The 27,389-nt window shown below is 39.2% G+C and overlaps 1 protein-coding gene across 2 annotated transcripts in view; it reads right to left on the bottom strand.

Annotated features, from left to right (window-relative positions):
- The window catches only part of PTPRB (protein tyrosine phosphatase receptor type B), a 108,726-nt gene that overhangs the window by 31,768 nt on the left and 49,569 nt on the right, over nucleotides 1-27,389 (bottom strand). For both annotated transcript variants that reach the window (XM_031463127.2, XM_064491537.1), the window contains 6 exons: nucleotides 16,042-16,308; nucleotides 12,100-12,363; nucleotides 8,009-8,272; nucleotides 7,203-7,466; nucleotides 5,847-6,110; nucleotides 2,734-3,003 (listed from right to left, as the gene is read on the bottom strand). In XM_031463127.2, coding sequence (XP_031318987.1) covers nucleotides 2,734-3,003; nucleotides 5,847-6,110; nucleotides 7,203-7,466; nucleotides 8,009-8,272; nucleotides 12,100-12,363; nucleotides 16,042-16,308 — 1,593 coding nt within the window. The remainder of the gene's footprint in view (nucleotides 1-2,733; nucleotides 3,004-5,846; nucleotides 6,111-7,202; nucleotides 7,467-8,008; nucleotides 8,273-12,099; nucleotides 12,364-16,041; nucleotides 16,309-27,389) is intronic.

Consider the following 27,389-nt stretch of genomic DNA (forward strand, 5'->3'; position numbering starts at 1 on the left):
GAAGTGACCTGCTGTCAGACTGTTGCAGGGGCTGCCTGAGTCCATGGAAAATCTTAGGACGCTGGTGGAAACAGAGCGGGGGATCTGTCTCGGCCTCTCCTGGATTTCCCACTCCAAACGCTTTCTCAGGGCCTTTTGCTTTTTCCCTCTCCTTATACCAGGCCCTTAAAAGTAGGCATTTCCATGATTTCATCCTTTGTCTCCCACATATTCTGTGACATTAGCTCAACAATCAACTTCATTCACTTTATGGATTGCTATGGTCTGAATGCTTGTGTCCCCACCCCCTCCCCCCAGGAATTTATATATTGAAACCCAAACCCCCAGGTGATGCTATCAGGGGATGCAGCCAATGGGAGATGATTAGGTCATGAGGGTAGAGACGTCATGCATGGAATTAGTGCCTTATAAAAGGGACCCCAGAGAGCTCTCTCATTCTACCACCACGTGAGGACACAGCGAGGAGATGCCATCTGTGAACCAGAAAGCGGGCTCTCCCCAGACACCAGATCTGCTGGAGCCTTGATCTTGGCCCTCCAGCCTCCAGACCTGGTTTATGGGTGTGAGAGCAGCCTGAACAGATTAACACAGGTTTTAACTAGAATTTTGGCCCAAATCTTTATCTCCAGCTCACTTTTCTGAGCTCAGGCCCATATTTTCAATGACCTCTTGGCCACCTCTCTCTGCCAGCCATTCAGACACCTCACGCTCAGTACACGACTGAGCCCTGTGTCTTTCTCCTTGACCCTCCCTCCCTGACCTGCTCCTCATATCTCAGTTAATGGAATCCTCTTATACCAGACACCGCATGTGAAGACTCTAGAATCTCCTCTGCTCCCCCTTTTATGCTCCACTCAGCCACCAAGTGCCACCTCACCTAACGCAGGGCTGTGTCTTGACTGTACCGACTGGTCTTCGTCAGGGCCCCTGCGTTTAGTTTTGTGTTTCGACCTTTCTCGTTTCTATAACTGCCATCATCTTAGGACCCCAGTCCTGTCTGACCACAGCTCCCCGCACTGTGTCGTCACCCACCGAGCTCCGGCTACCGTGACCTTGTCACTCCCCCTCCAACAGCCCTGACACACTCCCGCTTCCGGGTCTGCGCCTTGCTGTTTGCTCTGCTTGGGGATGCTCCCCCCCAGATATCTACACGATCTTCCTTCTCCCTTCTTACCGATTTTTACCCAAATGTCACCTTCTCAACCAAACCATTCAGGACCGTACAATCTAAAAGTGTAAGCTTCCAGCACTTGCTAACCCATTCTTCTCCTTTAACTTTCTCCTCGGTGTTTATTACCATGTAATCTACTATATATTTTTTACTTCTTTATTTTGTTTACTGCCTCTCTCCCCTACTAAAATATAAGCATCACAACCAGGAGGGTTTATTTTATTCATTTACTGAGCACAGTGCTTGGCATACAGCAGGTGCTCAATAACAAGTGCATTTATGAGCAGGTCTCTCCACCTCTGGCCTCTTCTCTGTTTGGTCCATCCCCCATTACTGTCTGATTTATCTTTTTTCAAGGTTCAAACTTTTATTACAAAATATTCACTCTCTGGCTGAAAAACTTCTATTGTCTCCTCTTACTTATTTGATAAGATGAAAAATAAACTCCTAAGGAAGACACGCGAGGGACTCTCTAATCTGGCCCCGATCCGCCTCCCCAGCCTCGCCGCTCCACCACGTAACACACACTTCAGCCGCCACAGAAGTCTCCCTGCTCCTTTTCACACCTTCTGTCTTGGCACAGGGCCGTCTGTCTGCACTGGGTGTCCTACCCCATCTCCATGTGGGGTGTTGCTTCATCCCTTGTGGCGGTACTGAAATGTCATCCCTGCTCCACCTAACCGCTCTCCCCTTGGTGTTGGACAGTCCCCTCCCACGTACAACCCTTCTCACAATGCACTGGCATCATCTGTCCATGTGTCTGTCTCCCCGACCAGTCAGCCACCTCTTCCAGGACAAGAAGCATGCCTGATTTATCCTTGTGTCCCTATCAACATCAAACCCCTTTCAGACCAAGGCACTTAAAAAAATAACCAATTAGATCAAGGTTGTTGTCTGGATAATGGTCCCCTAAGATGTCCATGTCCTAATCTGCGGAACTTCTATGTTACCTTATGTGGCAAAAGGGAATTTGCAGATGTGATTAAGGGAAGGATCTGAGATGAGAAGATTATGTTGGATTGTCTGGGTGGTGACCAGTATAATCACAAGAGTCCTTATACAATGGAAGAGGGAGGTGAAGAGCAGAGAAGGTGATGTGACAGACTCAGAGGTGGGGGGGATGCCACTGCGGGAAGGGGCCGTGACCCCAGGAATGTGAGTGGCCTCTAGAATCCGCATTAAGTCTCTAGAAGAAACATAGTCTTTCTGCGACCTGACACCTTGATTTTATCCCTATGAGGCCCATTTTCAGATTCTGATCTCCGGAACTACAAGATAATAAATGTGCATCGTTACAAGCTGCAAAGTTTGTGGCAATTAGAGCAATAATGAGAAACTAACAGAGTCAGTTTTGATGGAAAATCTGCACTGGAATGTGGAGGGCTGAAGGCTGTGTGAACAGGCCGACTGACCCGGAAGGGGAAAGTCACGGTGAACACTCCTACCGTGTCAAGAAATATACGTCATCTCCCAATGCTGCTTCATCCCTTCGGCCCTCCAGTTCTCAAGGAATAGCAGGCACGGAGATACAAGAGGACGAAACAGGAAGCCGTGCCAGTTACCTGTTCGGCCTTCAGTTTGGGCCTCTTTGCTGAAGAGGCCTCCACTGACAGTTACGACCCGTATCTTGTACTTCTTTCCTGGTGTCAGGTCTTCAAATTTGTGCTGCTTCGTGGTGGCTGCTGCTGACGTGTTACTCAGGAGGGTTCCGTTTTCATTTAGAAGCAGGATATCGTATCTCTCTGCCACGCCAACCGCTTTCTGCCAGCTTACTATTAAGGAATGACTGCTGTATGCGTTCTTTGCACTGATTTCCTGGACAGACGCCGGGACTGCAAAGAAAGAAGACAAGCAGGTCCCATCACGTAGGGTGAAGTAACCAACTGAGAAAAAGTTCCCTGAATCGACTGCAGATGGAAGATGATGTCTCCATGGTTACATTCACGTGTGCCCTTAGGAGAACGTGTTTCTTGGCCTGAATTATCTAATAACGGCTTAGAGTCTTTTTTTTTTTTTTCTCTGAATTTAGACAGGATCTTGAAGTCCAAAAAGTAGAAAGATTAGTGAGAGGGACACTGATAAATATACAACTGATGTCTATCTATGTATCTAGAAAGTGGAAGAATGCTGAATAAATTCACATTCAATAAATGTAGTCTGGAAGACGGAATTACATTGCTTGTTTAGACTGGCATTCCGAAGATTAACTCAAGCCAAAGCTTCCAGCCTTGACCTAAGCAGTGGTATATAACAGTGTCTGTTCCATGGCTCCTGATGGGAAAGGCGAGAGCGTATTATTTGTTAATATTTTCTGGGCCGAGGCGCCTGTTTTTTCACATTCTACATACTATCTTTAGCAGATCTCATCCACTCTTGTGATGCAAATTGTTACCCACATGGTGATGACTCCCACATTTGAACTCAGTTCAGACTTATATATGGAGAACTACAAAATATTAAGGAAATTAAATAAGACTTTAAAAAAATGGAAAGATATCCCATGCTCCTAGATTGGAAGAATCAATATTGTTAAAATGGTCATACTTCCCAAGGCAATCTACAGATTTAATGCAATCCCTATCAAATTACCCAGGACATATTTCACAGAACTAGAACAAATCATAATAACATTTATATGGAACCACAAAAGACCTAGAATTGCCAAAGCATTACTGAAGAGAAAGAAAGAGGCTGGAGGAATAACTCTCCCAGACTTCAGACAATACTATAGAGCTACAGTCATCAAGACAGCATGGTATTGCTACAAAAACAGACATTTGGACCAATGGAACAGAATAGAGAGCCCAGAAATGAACCCACAAACTTTTGGTCAATAAATCTCTGACAAAGAAAGCAAGTACATACAATGGAACAAAGACAGTCTTTTCAGCAAACGGTGTTGGGAAAACTGGACAGCAGCGTGTAAATCAATGAAGTTAGAATATTGCCTCACACCATACACAAAAATAAACTCAAAATGGCTTAAAGACTTAAACATAAGACAAGACACAATAAACCTCCTAGAAGAAAAGATAAGCAAAACATTATCTCACATACATCTCAGCAATGTTCTCCTAGTGCAGCCTTCCCAAGAAATAGAAATAAGAGCAAAAATCAACAAATGGGACCTAATTAAACTTACAAGCTTTGCACGGCAAAAGAAACCATAAGCAAAACAAAACAACCACCTACGGAATGGGAGAAAATATTTGCAAAAAATGAAACTGACAAAGGCTTGATCTCCAGAATATATAAACAGCTCATATGACTTAATAAGAAAAAAACAAACAACCCAATCTAAAAATGGGCAGAAGACCTAAACAAGCAATTCTCCAATGAAGACATATGAATGACCAATAGGCACATGAAAAAATGCTCAATATCACTAATTATCAGAGAAATGCAAATCAAAACTACAATGAGGTATCACCTCACACCAGTCAGAATGGCCATCATTCAAAAGTCCACAAATGATAAATGCTGGAGAGGCTGTGGAGAAAAGGGAACCTTCCTACATAGTTGGTGGGAATGCAGTTTGGTGCAGCCACTGTGCAAAACAGTATGGAGATTTCTCAAAAAATTAAATATAGACTTACCATATGACCCAGCAATCCCACTCCTGGGCATATAGCCAGAAGGAACTCTAATTCAAAAAGACACCTGTACCCTAATGTTCAGAGGGGCACTATTTACAACAGCCAAGACATGGAAACAACCTAAATGTCCACTGACAGATGACTGGATAAAGAAGTTGTGGTATATTTGTACAACGGAATACTACTCAGCCATAAAAATGACAACATAATGCCATTTGCAGCAACATGGATGCCCCTGGAGAATGTCATTCTAAGTGAAGTAAGCCAGAAAGAGAAAGAAAAATACCATACGATATCACTCATATGTGGAATCTAAAAAAAAAAGAAGAAGACAAACGAACTTAAATATAGAACAGAAACAGACTCACAGACATAGAATACAAACTTGTGGTTGCCAGTGGGAAGATGAGTGGGAAGGGACAGACTGGGAGTTTGAGATTTGTAGATACTGACAGGTATATATAAAACAGATTAACAAGTTTATACTGTACAGCACAGGGAACTATATTCAAGATCCTGTAGTAGCTCACAGTGAAAAAGAATATGAAAATGAACATGTGTATATTCATGTATGACTGAAAAATTGTGCTGTACACCAGAAATTGACACAACATTGTAAACTGACTATAACTCAATAAAAAAAAGATGCGTTATTAATTCATCACAGATGAAGCAGACAGCAAAGATGCATATTTTTTCAAGAATTTTGAGAAAGGGGTAAAACTTTGAAAAATGGATAGAGAAGTCAGCTTGTTAAATTAAAATTATTATAATTTTATAAGATTATAATTTTAATATAACAATGTTATAGGTTAACAATTTTAAGGGTTGTAACCTTTAGCAAGTATAAAAATCTATTCACATGATTTGGTTTCTAATTACTCTTCATTTTGAGTATCTCTACTGAGAAAGAAAAATGCAAAGAAAAAAATTTGAGAAAGGCTCTTGAAAGCACATTGAATTGTACAAATTTAGGTGGTTCTGCACTTGCATGTTTTCCATTGTGAAATGGAATGGGCCACGCCCTTTCACTGTCCCATCATGGAGGATAACTGGCCCTTCTCCAGGTAGACGCTCACCTGTCCGCCCGAGCACATCTATCTGGTTCTTCAGGGATCCACTGACCGAGGCGATCACGATCCGGTACTGTTCCCCAGCCTCCAGTCTGTGGAAGGTGTGCTCAGAGACATGCTTGGGGACAGTCTGAGACTCAGCTTTTTGATTCTGCCTGAAGACGGACACCGTGTAGGAGTCGACGTCTCCACCACCAGGCGTCCAGTTCACCGTCAGGCTATCTGTTGCCCCGTTGGGAGAAACGTGAATATTTTTGACAATGCTAGGAACTGAAAAAGAAAATAAATTTGAAAACCATCAGTTGGAGAATGAACTGTGGACATTTTCAACTGAAATTTTCATTCTTCCTATGTTTTGGCATCTACTGAAAGAACACATAAGAAAAAAAACTGGCATCAATCTACCACATTTCTCTGACTTTTCTGCTGGAACAGAGGTTGATGGGGGCAAGTTAGAGGGATATCCAGGCCAGGGAGTAGAAATGAAGAATGCCTGTTATATAGCGGGCGCTGGTGAGGCTGCCTTGGTCCAAGTCCTGGTTTTCTCAGTTACTAGTTGTGGGACTATAGAGGCAAAATTACTTAACCCCTGGAAGTTTCCGTTTCCTCATCAGAACAACAGCAATATAAATAGCAACCAGCCCGTGGAATTGTGAGGACTGAACAAAGTGGACATACGTAGTGCTTTGCTGTGGGTCTAGTTCACAATCAACTCTTATTTTAAATTTTTAAATTTTTTGAAGGGGTAGTGAGGTTTATTTATTTATTTATTTAAGCCTTTTTTTTTTTTTTTCCCAGTGTAGTTGATTCACCATGTTAGTTTCAGGTGTACAGCAAAGCAACTCAGTTATACTTATATATACATATATATATATTTTCAGTTTCTTTTCCATTATGGCTCATTATAAGAAATTGTTTATTTATTTTTTTTTAATGGAGGTACTGGGGATTGAACCTAGGACCTCATGCATGCTAGGCACACACTCTACCACTGAGCTATACCCTCCCCCACACAGTCAGTTCTTAATAAATATTAACTATTATAGCAACACTCCTAACAGAGTTCCAAAGAAGAAATAACCCACCAACCAACCAAGTTACTTACACTTAATCTGTGTGCCTCACAAGAAACACCTACTCACATCTATTCAATGCTACTTTTCGGAAAGCTTTTTTTTCTCTCCATCTACATCATACTTTACTTCTGTTAAACCAGCTCGGACCGCATCATGGTCACTGTCAAGAGAACCTTCTCGCCATCTCCCCTTTATGCCTTCACATCCTCAACCAGACGCCTGGCTACCTGACATGCTAAATACACGGCTACACCTAGTCAGGCTCAAGAGCTGTGTTTCCAGTTACCTGTGAAGCCCTCAGTGAAGGCTGACTGCTGGACGTCTCCACTGATGGTCAGGACAAGGATTTTGTACTGGCGCCCTGGCGTCAGGGAGGTGAATCGATACTCGGTTGCGGTATTGACAAGATGGAAAGGAGGAAACACTTTCATATCATTGAAGAGCAGTTGGATCTCATACTGGTCGACGTCCCCATCAGCTCGTGTCCATGTCACGTGAAGATCCTCAGTGCTCCTATTCCGCAAGGTTAGGTCTTTAACGGCCTCTGGGACTAGGAAGGGATACAGGAAGACATCTCAGGAAGGTGACTGATCAGAGTTTACGACACAGTAATTTATGGATCACATTCAAGGAACTGGCAAACACCTCCCTTCCCCAAACAAACCACTCTGACTACTTCACGCATAATTAAACAAGAAAAATTGAAAGCAACTATTGGAATTGTAATTTCTTTCCTGACATAAATCTTTTATGCTAAGTGTTGGTAGAATATAATTACAAAATGAGTTATGCGCTCAATCATAAGATTAAACAAGATGTCTAGAACTTCAAATGCCACAGTGCAGGAGGACAGGGAAGAAAAATGGGAAATTTGGCCATCTTGCCCTCCCACTATGCTTGCTTTTACCTGCCAATAAATATTCTGTAATTAAAGGCCATGGCTTGGCTGAATGATGTTAGCTCCAAGTGAGACTAACTGGGAATGTAATTTACTGATCAGTAAGCAGGGAAAATTCAAGGTTCAGATAAATTATTTCCTCAACGACCTTCAAGTCCCAACCAACCATCAAATTTTGCAATCTTTCCACTTACTTGTTCTCCCATTCCCTTGTTCGCTGGCTTCGTATTGTCCACTTTTTGTACTCACGGTGACACTGTACAACCGTCCAGGGACTAGCTTAACGAATATGCACTCGTTCTCAGACTTGGGGACGCTTTTCGTTTGAATGAAGTTGTTTTTGTTCTTAATGGTGACTTCGTAGTGATCAAAGTCTCCAGTGGCGTGTACCCAGGACACCTTTAAATAGTCACTCCTGGCTGAATTGCTAATACTGACTCCTTGGACCTTGTCAGGCACTGAAAAAGAGAACAGAGAACAGCTGAAGACAATGATTCTGAGGGAGCAACTGATTGCAGATGACAACCTGGGACCAGAAAGGAAAGTGAGTAGATTTTTATTGTGGGCATTCGAAAGAAAAATCTTAGACCTTCAGGTTGTAAATTTCAGGAAGGGGAAAGACTGTTACACTTACTTACAGTGATTAAGTGGATCTTTTAGCAGAAAGTGATGAATTAATTCTAATCCTGCTGTTAGCCTACACAAAATGTCTTGTACAAGATGGAACATTAAACATGATAACTGATGATTTATATGAATAATGGTGATGACATCAATAATTCCAGCACACCTTGGGGACTCAAGATATGATAAGTTACCAAAATTATGTGTAAACAATCCAAAATAAAAATGTAAGAAGAAGAAACATATATGGTAGTTAAATACATAAAAAGATGTTCAACATCTTTGGTGATGAAGGGAATGTAAGTCAGGACCATGGCAAAGAACCATTTTACATCCATTTGGTTGGTAAAATTTAAAAACTTGATAGAACCAAATGTGAGAGAGGATGCCCATCACAGGAGACTGAATGAACGAACTGATAAACACAGTGAAATATTACACAGCAGACATAATTAATATTTCTTAACTCAAAACACAAAAATCTGGATTTCTTGTCCTTAACACCGAAACACAAAACATGGATGAATTCAATAGTAAGCAAAAAAAATCTAAGTCCCAAAAGATTATAGATTGCATAAAAATACCTTTCTTATGACGAAACAACCAAAATTTTTAAAACTCATAATTTTAGAAATGCATAAATAATAAACTGCAACATGGAAGGCAAGAGAGAAAAATAGGAGTCAAGATGATGGTTTCCTCTGGATGGATTAGTGAGATGGGAACCACGTGATTTGATATAGATTATTATTAAGCCCCTAGCTTTTATTTTGGGTAGTGGTTTCTCACATACATATTAAATTATTAAAAGTTATTAATTAAATGTCTAAATTAAATGCCTAAAAAATTTAAGTGGCAAAGGGGTAACTGATGCATAGTATCTTGAACCAGCAATTATGATTAGTCCAGTTTTGTACACCTGAGGTTCCCCCATTAATATACAAACAGACAAATTCTGATGAATGGTGGCAACGATACGAATAATTCCAGCACACTTTGGTGACTCAAGATATGATAGTAAGTTACCAAGAAGAGCATAAACAATCCAAAAGAAAAAGGGAAGAAAATGAAACACATATGGTCGTGTATTCCTGTTTTTTCTCAATTGATCGATCAATCAATCAATGCTTATTAACAGGAACACTATTAAAAAAAAGGCAATTCTGTATTCAGAGCATGATATTAAGGATATTCTAAATTTTCATTTGGGGCTAATTCAAATGTAGGCTCTGGGTTCATTACTATTTGTTTATCACAGGACTTTACAAATATTAATGAGAAGGAGCATTGAGAAGAGGTCTGAATTCAGCCGGATTCAGGGTCCTAAGCTTCCCAGTGTAAGCGTGTTCTCTGAGTCTGTGCATTCTCTGTCTGTGTTTGGCGTATGTTAAGGAATTTCTTCTCTGATCACTCACCAAGCCTATGTTCAAGTTTTCTCTCTCACTTTCCTCCAAAGTACAAAATGACCTAGAAATTTCAATATCTGGGGATACGAGCTGCATTGTTCATCATGCCCACAAGTTGCACTGCTGTCCTTTGTTGGCTCGTGTATACTAGCTTTTGCTTTGGAATATATCTCACCACAGATACAGAGCAAGGGCAGGTATGCTTTTCTTTCTTTCTTTTTTTTTTTTCCCTCCAAGATATTTACCTGGAATCAGTCACAGTGTTGCCAGAATTTAGTCATCACAGAGTTAACAGAGAAAAAAATTCTGAAGTGACGTTGAAGGTGTGGGCTAAGAAAGGCCAGTGATCTAGGCAATTTACAGAAGGCAGAGCAACTATTCTGGGAAGAAAAATCAGGCTGAATACCGTGCTAAGTCAATAAGGCGCTCTCCAGGTGGAACTGGAGGTAATTTGTGAGACCTGCCTTGCTGCACGGTGAGATGATGTGATACAGAATAAGAAATATTGACATTTTCACTCAGAATGTAGAACAAGAGCATTAGTAAAGGAAAAGGGCATTGAGACAATCAGCCAAATCCAAAAAGGCAGCCACTCAGACACGACTCTCCAGTTAGACTGATTTGTCGGGGGCAATGGTTCAGCCTTGATCAGTCATGCGCCAAATCCAAGTTCATGCTGGTAGAGCCTCCAAAGGATGCTTTGAATAAAGGATCGTTTTTCTTGCAGATAAAAACAATCCTAGCACATGGACTATCAATACGAAGTTCGTATGGATCGGAAATTCATGAACTGGCACAGAGGAGGAAGCAAGGGGTTAGTAATTGGATGACATGTTCTTTAATCTCCAGCAATTTCTAGGCTCCAAGTTGATCAGCATAAGACACAGACATTAGGCTGCTTCGTAAATAGAAGTCTGCTTTTCAGATCTAAGTCAGTCTTGTGATTATCAGCATAATTAGCCTTTAAATCATGTGAGGGTACGGACTATCTCTTTGAATCCCTGACCAGTGCTCTCAGGGAGAGGATGATGTAGTGGAAAGGGTGCTGGAGCTTGGCTGAACTTGGCTACTGGTCAGCCACATGATCTTGGAGGAGCCACAGTTTCTCTCTGGGACTTTATCTAAAATAAGATAGGATTTGATCATTCTGTGGACACTTTCAATGCCATCATGCTGTAACAATGTAAATCAATGGTTCTTAACCTTTCTGAGGTCACAGAAACTACGAGAATCTGATAAAAGCCATTCACTGTCTTTCTAATGAAATGCACATATGTTCTTCCCTATCCCAAACAACTACACAGACAATGCGGGGGTTAACACTTTCCTAAAATCTGCCCACAAAGCACCCAGTGAAAACCCCTAATCTAGGTGATTTCCGATTATTTATTCATCAAATATTCACTGGGTGCCTACTAGGATCCAGATCCTATGTGAGATCCTCCGGGATAATTGACAGGATGATGTCAATTATCCCAGATCCTAATGGAAAAACTGACATTTTATAACGCAAATATCAACCCATAACTTAGCAGGTAAGATCTGACAAAATATTAATGTTAACCTTAAGCAGAAATCTCAGACGTAAACTTCAAGAAGCATAAGTATCTTGGAGAAATGGTAGCTGTCTAAATTCAGTTTCTTCCAGCACAGTGAGAAACAAGCACTCAATGCCTTTGCTGAGATTTTGCTCCTAGTTTCAGAACTATAAAGGTTCACATTTCCACCTTGTGTGAAAAAGGATGAATAGCAGTCTTGACCAACAGACATTTCAGGAAGGATTTCAGGACAGAGAACCTGGTAGGCTCTGGAGTCGTTCAGAACTGGGTTTAAATCCAGGATCTGAAATGCACTGGCTGTTTAACAAGTTAAACAATTGGGCACGTTATCCTGAACTTTGGTTCAGAACTTATCCGAATCTGTAAAATGGGAATAGTAACAGCAACTATATAAGGACTTTGTAAGGATCGAGTTAGCAAAGTATGTAAAGCCAGGGTCGAGCAACCAAAAAGTACCCCCGAAATAGAAATACTTGTTACTACATTTGCATGTATGATGAATTCTAGCCACGAAAGTGGTGTTCATCTTACTCTAAAGGTAACATCTGCTCCCGTACAGAATTCCCAGGGTCAAAATGTGAAGACTCCGTGACAAGGACCAGTCTTTAACCCTGTCTACAGAATCACTGCAGATCTGTGATGCCCTGGACCACGGCCAGCCGGTTCTCATGGAGCCTGTACCTGCTTAGAACTTACCTGTCCGCTCTTGGCCGAAGGAGTGGCTTTCGTACTTGCCACTCCTCGTAGTTATGGTCACGTTGTAGAGGCGGCCCGGGGTGAGGGAGCTGAAGGAACATTCGCTGACAGACTTGGCGATCACGAGGGCCTGAACCACCCTGCCGTCGTGGGAGAGTGTCACCACATAGTTGTCCACGTCTCCAGGAGCCGGCAGCCAGGATACGCTGAGGTAGTCATTGCGACCAGAGTTGTTCACCGTGACTCCACTCACACTGGAGGGGACTGGGATTTAACAAGGGGGAAAACGTTTCAAAAGCCTGAGTCAGCAACGACAGTGCTGACTCAGCAGATCTGATTACCAATGAGGTCCGGGACACGTGAGGACTTCACCTGAGCTTTGGGAAGCTGAGCACTCTTACGTCAGAAGGCTAACCAAAATTAAAACGCAGGGAAGCCTTTCGGATGCCTCATGAACACAAGGATGCTGCTGCTGCACCTCTGCGGTGCTGCTGTTCGTAACGTTATTTCAAGTGGAGTCATGTTTATGTAAATGTGTCAGGAGGTTCCCTCTGTAGAACAGGGAACGAATAATCTAAACGAATGAGTTTGAACCAAACTCATCAATAAAGAAAAGACGTTGGAGGGGAAAGGTGAAGAATGCAACAGCTTTTCTTTTTTGTCTTCTTTTTTTTTTTTTTTTAATAGCTTTTCTAGAGGTCTTAGACAATGGGAGCGTTTCGATCTTCTTGTGATTAAGTTATTTATTTCAGGGGAATCTAATCTAATAATACAAGTAGCCGGGTTGCATTTCCCTTTGCAAAGCACATCCTGCCCTCTAGTGGTGAGAAGTAAACCTAAATGCCTATTCTGGAAGCAACAAGTCTGGAGACTGGAATTGGGGGCTTCGAAAGACCTGTTGTGACCATAATGGCCTTTCTGATGTCAATCATCATCATATGCTCATCTCAGTTGGGGCTCAGTGCCACAAACAGTTACTGAGAATCTACTGTTTGCCAAGTATACAAAAATGGAAAAGACATGGATGCCTTCAAGGACTTTTCTGGCTAGAAGTACATATGATCTGCAAATTAATCATTGTGGCTTTGAGTAACAGTTGTCCCATGTATTAGAAATAAGTGCACAAGAAATAGTACGGTTAGTAGTAAATATGAGAATAATATATCATAGTATATATGAACTGGACTACTGCGTTTATCATTGGCCAATTGATTTCGCTAAATATTTTCACATAGCTGTCAATATCAGTGCATCACATATAATGGGTAGGATTTGGCTAGATGACCTCTGAGAACCCTTCTAGACTAATATGCTCTGACTTTGTGATTTAAGCTCCAAAGTCGTCTTTACGTTTACAAACACCTATCCATCACCAAAATTATAAACAGCACCCTTCTGAATAATTCTGCCAATACTGCTCCACTTATATGGGCATTTTTCTGGATATAAAGTTGAATTTTTAGCCATACTATTTATGTACTGAAGCCTTTTTTTCTGTCCTTCCTTCATCCATCTAACCATCTGTACATCCCTTGGTTGCTCTCAAAAGAATTATGCTTGCTTTTCCAAACTGCTGGAAATATTTGGAACTACTAACATTTTATTAGAAAAGATAGAATTATCAAAAGTTTTGCCAAAAATATAAATTCACGTTTAAAAAACAGATATGAAATTTGTTTATTTTTTATTTAGAATGAGCACTTTCTCAGGTTAGAATTAGATTTGTTAAGCATGTTTTATATTTTTAATCTTAAATATTTGGCCACCTTTGCTGGGAGGGTTTATATATGTGAATATATATATTTCAGCTCTGTGGAAATATAAGTGCATTATTTCAATCTTAACCAATATTTCAGCAATTTGAATAGATGGTAATGATTATCAAGGTTTTAGCCACTGAGTTTTTTATCATCTACTATGTACAAAATTTACTAATCTAGGCACCTTTCAAAATCTCTGGTTATTACGTTTCTATAGTAATATCCCATTTTTCTCCTTTCTCATGATAATGTCTGCACTCAATGTGCTTGAATAAAATAACTCATGCTTATATTTATTCATGTCTTGTTCTCGCTTCAAAACTTGATGATCAGTCTTTAAAGAATTTCTTGTCTCTTTTTTTGGGCATACTTCTGTTGTATAATGTGGGTCAAATACTGATCCCTCTGTTGCAATTAAAATATAGGTATAAAAAGAATTACAAGTCCCACTTATTTCAAGTGATCTCAGACACAAAACTATTCTAGTCTTGCATAATAAGCTGGACAGCTCTAGCAGTATTTTGACGTGGGAATTAACCTGTGAGGCAGAGTCTAACTACTTGCTGCTCATCAAGCCATTTCCCTTTCTCCTTGGACACAGAGCTAGACTCTATTTCCCAGCCTCCCCTGCAGCCCAGTGTAGTCATATAACTGTGTTCCCGTTAATGGAATGTGGGTGGAAGTGATGTGCGTGGATGTGGATGCCAGCTTTTGTAGTCTTCCTCCTCCCCACAACCTCCATTCTTTGGATAAATGGAGAGACTTCTGAGGACCTAGAGAAAGGAAGCCCCACAGATGGTATGAGCCTGAGTCCCTAAATTATTGCTTGGAGAAGAACCAACAAATAGAGTTGTCCAATAAGGAACGCCCACAAGGTACAGTCGTAGAAGCAGGAACTAAGTCAGCCTAATCTGACTAATACAACTGCAACTCACTGGGAAACGGATGCAAGGTCTTTCTCAAATCCTCTCCTCAACCTGTTATTTCTCCATCCCTACTCTGTTATCCAGTGGTGGGCTGAATTACTGGGGATGGATGAGAAAATGAAGGCTTAGAGAAATAAGTCAGTGGAAGAGCAAGGACCAGATGGGGCCAAAAACCATTAAAAGGGAAGAGGGAAGGTATCAGGAAGAAGAACACAGACAGGAGCATCGGTTGCCACAGAATGACAGAAGAGGGCAGACATCAGTGAATTTCTACCTAGATGTTGAGATATCTTTTTAATGACTTAGTTGCTCTTCTGGGAGAGTTAATGACGTTAATGGTCCTTGGGTTCATTAAACAGATGAGATTCATGATTTTAGAAAAGGACGTATCTATGGATATCTGCCACTGATACTCAGAATCTGAGCACTGGAGATACAGAAGGAGGAGTCTGACAGCCAACTTATCATATAAAATTAAGTAAGCAAAGTCACTGATCTGATTCTGAGTTCATTAATAATTATCAAAACTTCTATTGGATTTATTTAACTGGTTTTCTTTCTAAGAAACTAGAATATATATTTTATATTGTTTGTATATGTCCTTTCTTTGTGTTCTGTAGAAAATTATATTTCCTTCTTGGGGGCCACACCTTTGTCTGACACATGTGACCCTATGACATTTATTTGTTTACTTAGCTCTCTGTCCTATTTGATTATGAGCTCTTTAAGGTCAAGGAACTTTGTTTAGGTTAAATACTGTTTAACGCTGCTTGAGAAAATATATGTGGTTTGGGAATTTGACTGACTTAACTTTTTGATTAACTTTTGACCATAGAAGTTGGAGATCATTTTTTTTTTTCTGTGTCTTGAAACTGAGAATATGAAATAGAATGGAAGATACTTTTTTTTAAAAAGTTCATGACTTTAATCTGATATAAACATTTCAAAGAAAATCAGCTGGATGAAGGGATAAGCTTACTCATTAAATGACTTTCGTGTCATCATAAAGGTGTTTCCAGGGGTTCTGATACATGTATTGGAGATTTAAAAAAATTCAGAATTCATTTTCTCCTACTCTCGTCCACTCTCCAACTTCCATTCCTGGGAGAGCAATGTGTACTATCTGGGTAGTACCGAAATTTGGCTTGTAGGAAGGTCAAAGATGGGTCTGTTTTTAGAATGTTTCTAAAATCCTAAGATATTCTCTGGAGGTTCCATGTGCTCAGACCTCTGTAGGTCACAGACACTCTTCTCACCTGTCCTTCCCTCCACCACCACTTGTCGCGAAGAGATTCCTCCGCTTACTGTCGTTACCACCACAGAGTAGAGGCTGCCCGATTTGAGCGAGTGGAAGCTGTATCTGCTGGTCTCACTGGAGACACTTTCATTTTTGATGACGACGTTTTCATGGATGAGTAAGACTTGGTAGAACTCTACGTCTCCCAAGGCCTGGGTCCAGTTAGTAAATAGACTGCTTGTTGTTCCTTGGTTGGCCACATGCAAGCCAGTCACTTGGGCAGGCACTAAAACAGAGTAAACAGAGAAGAAAAAATAGATAACACTTAGTCACCCTCAGGAAGCGTAATAAAAATGAGAAAAAAATGGAGAAAGTCTTGAAAATCCTAAAATATATATATGTGTATTTTTTTCTATAGATTCTCAGCTGTATTTCCTGTGGCATATGGAGAATGATCCCTACAGAGACTCACCATCCTGAAAAAGCTGCTTATATAGGAAATCAAAATTATTTCAGATCCAAGGATAAGATGATGGATGCCTATTAAGTTGGTTTGATTTAAGTTGGTTGAATAAAAGAGGCTATTTTTGAAGACTGCTTAATTAATGTGATTTTATCTGTCCCTATCCCATGAGAGCTCAAAGCCACATCTACAGGAGCTGATGGCTGTTATGGGGTGGTACTGGGACATCTCTTCAACCTGTTGATTAGGTTGTAGTCTAGGAAACTGGTCATTCTTTACTGGCACATTCTCAAGAGGACTATTCTTATTTTACATGAAAATGCTACAATACTATAAATTATATTATTATGTAATAATAACCAACAATAATAATAATGTAGTAATAACATCTACTGACTGCCTACTATGTGCCAATTATGGGCTCTGTGCTTTATAGAGGTTATATTATTGGATACTCATTCAAAGCTCTGTAAAGTTGATTTTATTATTCCCTTTACTGAGGAGGAAACCAAAGATCATAAAATGTAAATAACTTAGCCTATATAATAGTGCTCACAAACAGTCATCCTGGGGTCCAAAGACTGATCTGTCTCACCTGTGAGCTTGTGCCCTTTACCTAATCAACAACTACTGTGATTTTTTTAACCTGTACATTAGCAAAACTTTTACACAGATCTTGAAGTTGGCACAACAAACGTCTTCTTTGTGCCTCTTCCCGAAATTATGATAATCAAAGGGATTGGAACCCTGGCACAACCCTTCTCAGAAATCATTGACTTTTGGATTAAGATACAAATATGTTCACTAAAATATACTACTGTACATGGACCAGAAGATTCAATTCTAATTCTAATTTCATATGGAAAACAAAGGAATTAATATGCAAAAAGAATTTTGAAAAAGAAGAATAAAGTTGGAGGACTAACATAATCTGATTTCAAGACTTCTAGAAAGCTAGAGTAATGAAGACAGTGTGATATTGGCAAAAAAAAGTATCTATGTAGATTAACGGAATAGAATTGAGGGCTCAGAAATAAACCAACACATATACAGTTGATTTTTTAAAACAGAAATGCAAGGGCAATTCAGTGGAGAAACAAGAGTCTTTTCAACAAATAAGAGCTGGAATTATTTGATGCCCATGTGCAAAGAAATAAACCTTGCCCATATCTCACACATATATAAAAATTAACTCAAAATCAATTATACACTTAAATTTACAAGCTAAACCTATGAAAATTCTAGGAGAAAAATCTTTGTGACCTTGCATTAGACAAAGATTTGTTAGATATGACACTGAAAGCATGATTCGTGAAAGAAAAAAATAGATAAACTGGATGTCAAAATTAAACATTTATGTTCTGCAAGGTACACTAATAAATTAATGAAAAGACTAGCTAGAGGAGGAGATCAAGATAGCAGAGTAAGAAGACATGGAACTCACCTCCCTCCACAAACACATCAAAAACACATCTACATGTGGAGTAATTCTCACTGAAAACTAACTGGAAACTGGCAGAAAGATTCCCGTACAACCAAGGCTGTAAGAAAGATACACAATGGGAAAAAGGGGAAGAAAGGTGATTGGGTCAGGACCTGTGCCACTGGGAGGAGACTCAGAGGAAAAGGGAGATTCCATGGGTGGAACCCACCCTGGGGAGTGAGCAGGTTGACCCATGGACTGAGCATCTCAGTCCTGGGGTCCTACATGAGGAAACAAGGCCCCCTGGCTGGTTGGAGGACTGCTGGGACAAACCAAAGGGCTGGGGAAGCCTGGACTCCACTCATGAAGAGCACATGGGTGCTGACTAGGCCCCGAGGGAGGCAGGGCAGAGAGAGGGCTGCTCTAGTGGCTGCCAGGTGTCCCACAACCCCCAAACCACACACACCAGCCCAAGCTAAGGAAACATTCTGGCCCTGCTCACTCCACACCACATTGTGGCACTGGATCTGGGGCAGCCACGACTGGGGAAAGTACTTAACTGTGGGTGACCTGGAGGAGCTCCGCCTGGGGTGGAGGCTGGGTGGGGTGGCAGCAACCATTGTTGGCACTTACTCAGTGGGAGCCTCAGGCCAATCAGATCTCTGATGGTGGCCACTGCACCACAGCTAACCTCCTGATACACAAAGAGTCCACACGGGTTCCACCTGCCCTGTGGAGCAGTTCAACAATGGGGTGCAGGCAGGGGATGTAGGGAGCAGTGATCAGATTAGAGAAACAAAGGGGACTTGCACCACAGCCTGCATCTGAGCAGAGCCATGGGTACCTACACAGGCAGCGCACTGGACCTCTGTCTGCACACAGGCACTATGTGCTTGGGCACTCCTCTCCTCTGGGGCAAAGGTCCTGGTACTGGGAGAGGGAACACACACTTTGTTCCAGCAGTTTGGGATCACACCCCACCCCTGACAGGGCAATGATGGCCACTGAATAGAGGGGAAGTCCCACCTCATACCTGGCACCAGGTCTAGCCCTTCCATCTCCAGTAGCCCCCAACCAACGTGATAGCTACCAGCTATCACCCTGAAAACAACACTCTGAGGAAAGACATGACTTGCATCCATGCCAAATCCAGCTCTCCCACCAAAGGCAGTGGGCACATGAAGTCTGTGTAGGGATGTTTCCGCATAAGAACGCTCCTTCAAGACCACAATAGGTAACTGTTTCACCTAGATTCGTAGAGGCAGAGAAATTTAAGCAAAATGAAAAAGCAGAGGAACTGGTCTTAATTGAACGAGCAAGAGAACACCCCTGAAAAAATAGTGAAACAGAAGTAAACAATTTACCAGATAAGGAATTCAAAACATAGGTAATAAAAATGTTAACTGAATTAGAGAAAAAAAAGTTACCTGAACAGTGAACATTTTAACAAGGAACTAGAAAATATAAAAAAGATCCAATCAGAAATGAGTAATTCAATAGCTGAAATTAAAAACACACTAGAAGGAATGAATAGCAGACTAAGTGGTACAGAAGGATGCATAAGTGATCTGGAAGATAGATCCAATCAGAACAGCAGAAAGAAAAACAAATTTTAAAAAATGAAAGCAATTTAAGAGATCTCTGGGATAACATCAAGTGTACCAACATTTGCATCAAGAAGGAGAAGAGAGAGAGAAGAGGTTTGAAAATGTACTTGATGAAATTATGGCTGAAAAATTCCCAAACCTGAAGAAGGAAACAGATACACAGATTCAGGAAGCACAGAGGGTCCCAAAAAAGATGAACCCAAATAGACCCATACCAAGACAGGTCATAATTAACATGGCAAAAGTTAAAGAGAGAATTCTAAAAGCAGCAAGAGAAAAACAAAACAGTCATACGTAAGGGAATCCCCATAAGGCTATCAGCTGATTTCTCTACAGAAACTTTGCAGTCCAGAAGGGAGTGGCATGATATATTCCAAGTGCTGACAGGGAAAAACCTGCAACCTAGGATACTCTACCCAGCAAGGTTATCATTTAGAGTAGGAGAGATAAAGAACTTTTTAGACATGCAAAAACTAAGAGTTCACCAATACTAAGCCTACTCTAAAAGAAATATTGAAGGGTCTTCTCTAAATGGAAAAGAAGTAAGAATCTATAGGAGAGGGAAAATCCCACTAGAAAAGGCAAATATATAATAAGGATGGAGGATCAAGCACTTAAATAGAGAGTATGTAGATTAAAAGACAAAAAATTGTAAAGGCAACTAGAACTACAATAAACAGTTAAGGGATAAGCGTGAAGATGTAAAATATGGCATCAAAACCACAAAATGTTGGGGAGAGGAGTAGAAAATGTAGGTCTTTTAGAATCTGAACTGAAATAACTACTAGTTTAAAACAAGCAGATATAATTATAGATCAGTATATATGAACCTCATGATAACCACAAATCAAAAACCTACAATAGATAAACAAAAAGTAAAAAGAAAGGAACACAAGCATACTACTAAAGAAAAACATAAAACCACAAGGGAAGAAACAAAAACAAAAAAGAAATGAACACAGAAGAACTACAAAAACAACCAGAAAACAAGTAATAAAAAGGGCAATAAGTATATATGCACCAATAATTAGTTTAAATGTCAATGGACTAAATGCTTTAATAAAAAGACATAGGGTGGCTGATTGGATAAAAAAAACAAGACCCTTCAGTATGCTGTCTACAAGAGACTCACTTCAGGGCTAAAGAAACACACAGACTGAAAATGAGAGGTTGGAAAAAGTTATGTCATGCAAATGGAAATGACAAGAAAGCAGAGGTAACATTACTCATATCAGACAAAACTGACTTTAAAAAAGGTTATTAACAAGAGACAAAGAAGGGCATTATTTAATGATAAAAGAACCAGTACAAGAAGACATTAGACTTCTTAACCCAAGATATGCACCCATACAGGAGCACCTAAATATATAAAGCAAATACTAACAGATGTAAAGGGAGAGACTGACAGTAATACATTACTAGGGGATTTTGACATCCTATTTACATCAATGGAAAGATCATCCAGACAGAAAATCAATAGGGAAATAGTGATCTTAAATGACACAATAGACCAGTGGACTTAATATATATCTATATGACATTATACCCCAAAACAGCAGAATACACATTCTTTTCAGGTGCACATGGAACATTCTCCAGGGGAGATCACATGCTAGGCCACAAAACAATTTTCAACAAATTTAAGAGGATAGAAATGATACCAAGCATTTTTTCTGACCACAATGGTATGAAACTAGAAATCAATTACAGAAAGAAAAATGGGAAAAGAACAAACACATTGAGACTAAACAACATATTACTAAGAAACCAATGGGCCATCTCCAGACTATTTTCCACAGTGGCTGCACCAAACTGCATTCCCACCAGCAGTGAAGGAGGGTTCCCTTTTCTCCACAGCCTCTCCAGCAGTTGTCATTTGTGGACTTTTCAATGATGGTTATGCTGTCAGGTGTGAGGTGATACCTCATCGTAGTTTTGATTTGCATTTCTCTGATAATTAGTGATACTGAGCATTTTTTCATGTGCCTATTGATCATTTGCATTTCTTCCTTTGAGAATTGCTTGTTTAAGTCTGCCCATTTTTGGATTCGGTTGTTTGTTTTCTTATTAAGTCGTATGAGCTGCTTATATATTCTGGAGATCAAGCCTTTGTCAGTTTCATTTGCAAAAATTTTCTCCTACTCCATAGGAGTAGGTTGTCGTTTTGTTTTACTTATGGTTTCCTTTGCTGTGCAGAAGCTTGTAAGTTTCATTAGGTCCCATTTGTTTATTCTTGCTTTTATTTCTATTCTTGCTTTTATTTCTAGAATGGGTAGACTGTTCTAGGAGAACATTTTTGAGATGTATGTCAGATAATGTCTTGCCTATATTTTCTTCTAGGAGGTTTATTGTATCTTGTCTTATGTTTCAGTCTTTGATCCATTTTGAGTTTATTTTTGTGTATGGTGTAAGGGAGTGTTCTAGCTTCACTGATTTACATGCTGCATAGACTTATCATATGACCCAGGAATCCCACTCGTGGGCATATATCCAGAAGGAACCCTACTTCAAAATGACACCTGCACCCCAATGTTCATAGCAGCACTATTTACAATAGCCAAGACATGGAAACAGCCTAAATGTCCATCAATGGATGACTGGATAAAGAAGATGTGGTATATTTATACAATGGAATACTATACAGCCATAAAAACTGACAACATAACGCCATTTGCAGGAACATGGATGCTCCTGGAGAATGTCATTCTAAGTGAAGTAAGCCAGAAAGAGATACAAAAATACCATATGAGATCGCTCATATGCAGAATCTAAAACAAACAAACAAAACCAAAGACAAAAAACAAAACAAAACACAAACAGACTCATAGACATAGAATACAAACTTGTGATTGCCGGGGGACGGGGGTTGGGAAGGGACTGGGATTTCAAAATGTAGAACAGATAAACAAGACTGTACTGTGTAGCGCAGGGAAATATATACAGGATCTTGTGGTAGCTCACAGAGAAAGAGATGTGACAATGAATGTATGTATGTTCATGTATAACTGAAAAATTGTGCTCTACACTGGAATTTGACACAACATTGCAAAATGACTATAACTCAATAAAAAATGTTTATATAAAAAAAGAAAAGAAAAGAAAAAAAAAAAAGAAACCAATGGGCCAATGAAGAAATCAAAGAGGAAATCAGAAAATATCTTGAGACAAATGGAAGTGGAAACACAATCTTCCAAAATCTATAAGATCAGCAAAAGAAGTTCAAAGAAGGAAGTTCACAGTGATACAGGCCTTCCTCAATAAACAAAAAAGGTCTCAAATAAACAGCCTAAACTACCACCTAAAGAAGTTAGAAAAAGAAGAACAAACAAAGCCCCAAGTCAGCAGAAGGAAGGAAATCATAAAGATCAGAGAGGAAATAAAATAGAGATTAAAAAAAATAGAAAAGAGCAATAAAACCAAGAGCTGGTTTTTTGAAAAGTTAACAGAAAGATAAATTTTTAGCCAGGCTCACCAAGAAGAAGAGAAAGGACCCAAATAAGCAAAATGGAAAAAGAAAGAGAAGATACAGAGATACAAAAAACAATAAGAGAATACTAGGAAGAGTTACATAACAACAAACTGGAAAACCTAGAAGAAATGGATAAATTTCTAGAAACATACAACCCACCAAGACTGAATCAAAAAGAAACAGACAATTTGAACACATTGTTCTCTAGTAGTGAAATTGAATTTATAATAATAATAAAAAAAAAAAACTCCCAGAAAACCAAAGTCTAGGACCAGACGGCTTGACAGGGGAATTCTACTAAACATATAAAGAAGAGCTGATACCCATCCTTCTCAAGCTTTTCCAAAAAAACTGAAGAGGACAGAACACTCCTAAATTCATTCTTTGAGGCTACGGTTACCCTAATACCAAAACTAGATAAAGACGCTACAAAGTTAGAAATTATAGTCCAGTATCTTTGATGATTATAGATGCAAAAATCCTCAACAAAATATTAGCAACCTGAACCCAACAATACATAAAAAGGATCATAAACTATGATCAAGCTGAATTTATTCCAGGGACAGAAGGATGGTTCAACATTCGCACATCAATCACTGTGATACACCACATTAACAAAAGGAAGGATACAAAGCACATGATCATCTCAATGGATGCAGAAAAAGCATCTGACAACATCCATTCATGATAAAAACTCATCAAAGTTAATATAGAGGGAACATATCTCAGCATAATAAAGGCCATATATGACAAATCCACAGCAAGTATCATATTCAGTGGTGAAAAGCTGAAAGTCTTTTCTCTAAATTCAGGAACAAGATAAAGATGACAACTCTCACCACTTCTATTTAACATAGTATTGGAAGTCCTAAGCATAGCCATCAGACAAGAAAAAGAAACAGAAGGCATTCAAATTGAGTGGAAAGAAGTGAAACTGTTACTATTTGCAGATGACATGATATTTTACACAAAAAACCCTAAAGTCTCCACCCTAAAACTATTAGAATAAATGTATTCAGCAAAGTTGCAGGATATAGGATTAATATACAGAAATCTGTTGCTTTTCTATAGACTTATAATGAACTATTAGAAAAAACAATTCTGCTTAAAGTCACATCAAAAAGAATAAAATACCTAAAAACAAACTTAACCAAAGAGATGAAAGACCTGTACTCTGAAAACTATAATACACTGATGAAGGAAACTGAAAGATGATACAAAGAAATGGAAAGATACCCCATGCTGTTGAATTGGGAGAATTTATATCATTAAAATGGCCATATTATCCAAAGTAATCTAGAGATTTAATGCAGCCCCTATCAAAATATCCAAGATATTTTTCACAGAACTAGAACACATAATCCTAAAATTCAAATGGAATTACAAAAGACCCCAAATTGTCAAAGCAATCTTGAGAAAAAAGAACAAAGCTGGATGTATCATGCTCCAGACTTCAGATTATACTACAAAACTACAGTAATCAAAATAGCATGATATTGGCACAAAAACAGACACATAGATTAGCAGAGCAGAACACAAAGCCCAGAAATAAACCCACACACCCATGGTCAATTAATCTACAACAAAAGAGGTAAGACTATATATAATGGAGAAAGGACAGTCTCGTCAACCTGGTACTGGAAAAACTGGAAAGCTACATGTACAACAATGAGATTAGAACAGTTCCTCATACCGAATAAAAAAAAAATAAAATCAAAATTTATTACAGACCTAAGTGTAAGACTGGATATCATAGAACTCCTAGAAGAGAATATAGGCAGAACACTCTTCGACATAAATCATAGCAATTAATTTTTGGATTTGTCTCCTAATGCAAAAGAAATAAAAGCAAAAACAAACAAATGAGACCTTATTAAACTTTAAAGCTTGTGCACAGCAAAGGAAATCACTGACAAAACTTTAAGACAAACTACAGAATGGGAGAAAATATTTGCCAACGATACGACTGACAAGGAGGAAATATTCAAAATATATAAACAGTCCATACAACTCAGTATCAAAAAAACAAACCACTCTATCACAAAAAATGGGCAGGAGACCGGAATAGACATTTTCCCAAAGAAGACATTCAGGTGGCTAATGGGCACATGAAAAGATGCTCAATATCACTAACCATCAGGGAAATGCAAATCAAAACCACAACGAGATCTCACCTCACACCTGTCAGAAAGGCTATCGTCAAAAAACCTACAAATAACAAATGTTGGAGAGGATGTGAAGAAAAGAGAACCTTTATTTACTGCTAGTGGGAACATAAATTGGTGCAGCCACTATGAAAAACAGGATGGAGATTCCTCAAAAAACTTAAAACAAAACTGCCATATGATCCAGCAATTCCACTCCTGGTTCTATGCCTGGAAAAAAACAAAAACACTCATTTGAAAAGATACATGCGGCTCCATGTTCACGGCAGCACTGTTTACAATAGCCAAGACATGGAAGCAACCCAAGTGCTCATCAACAGACAAATGGATAAAGAAGTTGTGGCATATTCACACAGTGGAATGTTAAGCCACATAAAAGAATGAAATTCTGCCATTTGCAGCAATGTGGATGGACCCAGAGAATGTTAGGCTTAGTGAAATAAGTCAGACAGAGGAAAACAAATACTGTATGATATCACTTATATGTGGAATCCAAAAACTACAAGTGAATGTGTAAGTAAAACAGAAACAGACTCAGAGAGAATAAAAACAAACTAGTGATTACCAAAGTGGGGGTGGGGCGGATGGGGGAAGAGCAAACTAGAGGTATGGGATTAAAAGATACAAACTACTATATATAAAATAGATAAGCAACAGGGACATATTGTACAGCACAGGGAATTATAGCCATTATCTTATAGTAACTTTTAATGGAAAAATATTCTGTAAAAATACTGAATCACAATGCTGTACACCTGAAACTAACATAATATTGTAAATCAACTAGACTTCAATCATTTTAAAAAGGCAAGCCACAGACTGGGAGTTAACATTTCAACACACATTTCTGACAAAGGACTTATTCTGGAATAAAGAATTCTCAAAATTTAATGATAAGAAACAAACAACCCTATTAAAAATGGACAAAGTATTTGAAAATACATTCTTCCTCAAAGAAGATAAATGGATGGTAATTAAGCATATGAAAAGAGGCTTGAAACTATTAGTCATTAAGAAAAGGCAAATTAAAATCACATGAGATACCTCTACGCATTTATTAGAATGGCTAAAATTAAAAACAAACAAACCGAAAATATCAAGAGCTGCTGAGAATATGGAGGGACTGGAAATCTCACACATCGCTGGTGGGAATGTAAAATTTCACAACCCCTTTGGAAAACAGTTTAGTAGTTTCTTACAAAGTTAAACAGACACTTACCATATGACAATGCAATATGAGTGGTGGGAGCAATGAACGTGGTCTTAAGCCTAAAACAATGCCTTGGACTTTCATTGCTGGCACATACCATGAAAATACCCCCAGTAAACACAACTGCACGTGTTGGATAAAACATAAAAATGTAAATGCATGAATGAGTTGTCAAGAATGTAAGGAATTCTCAGAGACCCACAAGAAAGTGATAGGTCACTGGATCACTGAAGCTGACTTTCATCGTGAAGGCATCTTTCAAACATAAATTTAAGCTTTGATTTTATAGTTTTGCAGGATCTACCAGTTGGACTTTTCCAGGCTGAGGAATATCATAGGTGACTCTGTGTAGTACTGGATCCTGAAAGGTTACAGTCTAAGTATAAGTGAAATAAATATTTCCTCTCTACTCCCCCATATCACTGCAGCTTCCTTAGTACTGGGTAGAGAAGAAAAAATTTCCACTGAGAATTCATAACCTCAAGACAGCTCCAGTGAGTTTGCAGCCCAAATTCATAAAACCTGTGTGGTCAAAAAAACCTCAAGTTGACAATTTAGACTAAAATAGGTCTGGGTTGATAGTAGTCCTATGCATCTGAAAGAATCAAATGAAAATAAAATTCTTTCTGAAACCCACTTTCAAAAAATATCTCAAAGAATTCCAAGGTATGGGAGTTTACAGTAAAACATCACAAACATTTAAGGAAGTAAAGCACCATGAGCAAAAGGCAGAAAACTCCACGAACAACAGGACTAAACTCCTGATGACTTCAGATATTACGGTGATCAGACATAGAATGTAAAATACAAATCATTATATCCTTATAGCAGTAAAGGAGGAGAATGGAAATCTGACTAAAAAGTAACAGAATCCAAAACAGATTTGGAAGAGAACCAAAGAAAACGTTTAAAAGTCAAGAACATAGCAATTCAATTTTAAAACTCAATGAGTGGATTTAAAAATAGATTAGACAGAAGTAAAGAAATAATTAATGAATGAAAACTAAGAGCTGAGGAAATTATCCAGACT

The sequence above is a fragment of the Camelus dromedarius genome, chromosome 11 (genome assembly GCF_036321535.1).
Source record: "Camelus dromedarius isolate mCamDro1 chromosome 11, mCamDro1.pat, whole genome shotgun sequence".
NCBI lineage: Eukaryota > Metazoa > Chordata > Mammalia > Artiodactyla > Camelidae > Camelus > Camelus dromedarius.